The 2,500-nt window shown below is 35.2% G+C and overlaps 1 protein-coding gene across 1 annotated transcript in view; it reads right to left on the bottom strand.

Annotated features, from left to right (window-relative positions):
* Positions 1–2,500, bottom strand: part of HDAC1 (histone deacetylase 1) — a 9,682-nt gene that overhangs the window by 1,387 nt on the left and 5,795 nt on the right. Inside the window, exons 4-9 of the mRNA XM_043023479.2 lie at positions 2,301–2,452; positions 1,951–2,154; positions 1,735–1,839; positions 1,494–1,590; positions 953–1,261; positions 1–679 (exon numbers count right to left, since the gene is read on the bottom strand). The exon at positions 1–679 is cut by the window's left edge and continues 1,387 nt beyond it. Coding sequence (XP_042879413.1) covers positions 375–679; positions 953–1,261; positions 1,494–1,590; positions 1,735–1,839; positions 1,951–2,154; positions 2,301–2,452 — 1,172 coding nt within the window. The 3' untranslated portion in view covers positions 1–374. The remainder of the gene's footprint in view (positions 680–952; positions 1,262–1,493; positions 1,591–1,734; positions 1,840–1,950; positions 2,155–2,300; positions 2,453–2,500) is intronic.

Here is a 2,500-nt window from a genome sequence, read left to right as displayed (position 1 = left end):
ATAAGTATTGCATGACTGTAAACCATACAGACGAAGTTTAGTTCCTTACATATAGATATATATATGCACATATATATATATATTTATATAAATTACACAGTACATGCATACCTGATTTTTCACAAGTGACATGAAGCATTGTTTGAAAAAACTACCCAAAGGTATTTGGTGAGGAATGATTAGTTTTACATATGATCTTGGCTGAGCATTTCTGTGCATATTCCAAGGTAATCTTCAATTTCTATGTGGATATTCACATTTGATATAAACACATAAGGTTGAATTATCAATATCAATTAACCCTATATTTTTTTTTTACTAATTCACAGAATAAAATATAGCAAAAAATGTTGAACTTAAAATTTAACTCTGCCTCAAGATTCCACTTTAGTTTCATTTTGTCCAACCTGTGAACCAGACTTCTCCTCCTTTGCAGAAGTGATAGAGGGATCCTTCTTGTCCTCTCCTGCACCATTGTTGGTTGCACTCTCGTCAGTTTTTGTCTTCTTCTTTGGCTTGAAGGATCTCTCATCTCTTCGGCCATCACCCTCGTCCTCGGAGTCTGAATATTCATTGTCTGGGGCTATGCGTTTGTCTGATGCCCGTATAGAAATTCTCTCGTCTGGACTGGCCTTGTCTTCATCTTCACTCTCCTCTGCTACACCGTCTTCTGGGATTGCTATAAAAAAAAAGAAAAAAAATTCAAGAAAATGGGAAATATCACACATCACATTATTATTGCAATACTTATTGAAAAAACAGAACTCTTTCATTCTATTTTTCTTGGGTAACACTTCTACATCATACAGGCAAGAACACTTTACTATAATACTAATATAAATTATCCCTTTTGAATGCTACTAAAATTTTACACCCACACCCACACACACAAAAAAAATAAAATGTAAATGAGTGAATCTATAGGTAATAGCAATATTAATCAAAACCTTACCTATACTCTGCACACCAGGTGCATGTGGCAACATCCTCAAGTTCTCAAACAGTCTGGTTTTGATCTTGTCTAAATACTCTGGTGTATTCTGATTGGCCATGTTTGAAGGGCTGATATGAAGCTTGAAGTCGGGTCCAAAGTATTCAAAGTAATCATTGTAGGGAAGTTCATTTGCAATATCTGTATTCAAAGCAACAGCTGTCTCATAGGTCCAACATCTTGCTACATTACGGATGGTGTATCCTCCACCACCAAGCAAAAGAAGGGGTAGGTTGTACTTCTTGACAAATTCAACACACTTTGCATGGCCTGTAAGAAAAATTCAACATAAATCAGAGGTATATATCAACAATATATTCTGTACAGAGTAGTCAAAATTTTACATGAAATGCAAATTCAAAGCATGGTTGTATTTTTCTATATTGTAACATCCAATTAGAATCAACATACTCAGACCTGAGGATAATATCCAGGATCTAAATCTCTTAGGAAATTTCTTTCATGGATCAAGGGATTATCCGTCAAAGTCATGCCTACATACCTTTTAAGGTGAGGTTGAAACAACCAAGCCTATCACCGGACAGGGAGTCAGCACCACACTGAAGAACAATTGCTGAGGGCTGGTATGTTTCCATTACCTAGCAAAACAAGTAGAAAAAGGACTTAGAAACAATTTCTTTAAAGATTTATCAACTGGTAATATTTAGCAATTCCATTATCATTTTTCAAGTTATACATGGAGACAAAATAACTTATTTTCAAGTTACTCATTTCTTCCTTACCTTTGTCATTATTGGTACAAATATACTGTCATAGCTCTCATCATCTATGCCATCTCTTAAGGGGAAATTCACGGCATAATATTTACCCTTACCAGCACCAATATCCTGAAAAGGGGGGGGAAGAATAAATATATTTTTCCTTCTCATAAAAAAAATGTATGATGGTAAACACATGTGACTTATAACGTATCTTCAAACATGTAATTTTCTACTCACCCGCAGGTCTCCAGTGCCTGGGAAATATTCTCCGTATTTGTGGAAGGAGACGGTCATAACACGGTCTGTTGTATAGAAGGCCTCCTCAACACCATCTCCGTGATGAATGTCGATATCAATGTACAATACTCGCTGGTGATACTTAAGCAACTCCAAAATGGCCAACACAATGTCATTAACATAGCAGAAACCTGAAGCTTCACTCTGTAAATCAAGAATAAACATGATGCTTTACTAACATATATGGATTTTTTTTTTCTAATCCAATCTAATAAAATATATTACGAACATAATATTTACCAATATGAACTCTACACTCTAACATATCTCTTAAATATATTATTCCCTACCTTCTTTGCATGATGAAGTCCACCAGCCCAGTTAATAGCAATATCACAAGCCTGCTTATTCAACTTCACAGCACCAGCAATGGAGCCTCCAGAAGACAGCTGACAAAATTCATACAGGCCATCAAATACTGGACAATCTTCTCCAACATTAACTGTAAAGAAAAATAATATAGTAAGAATTTACAAACTTGCAGATGACA

This window comes from Penaeus japonicus, unplaced genomic scaffold (genome assembly GCF_977035675.1).
Source record: "Penaeus japonicus unplaced genomic scaffold, GWHDUDI00000001_assembly GWHDUDI00000022, whole genome shotgun sequence".
Lineage (NCBI taxonomy): Eukaryota > Metazoa > Arthropoda > Malacostraca > Decapoda > Penaeidae > Penaeus > Penaeus japonicus.
This window is presented reverse-complemented; position numbering and strand designations above follow the sequence as displayed.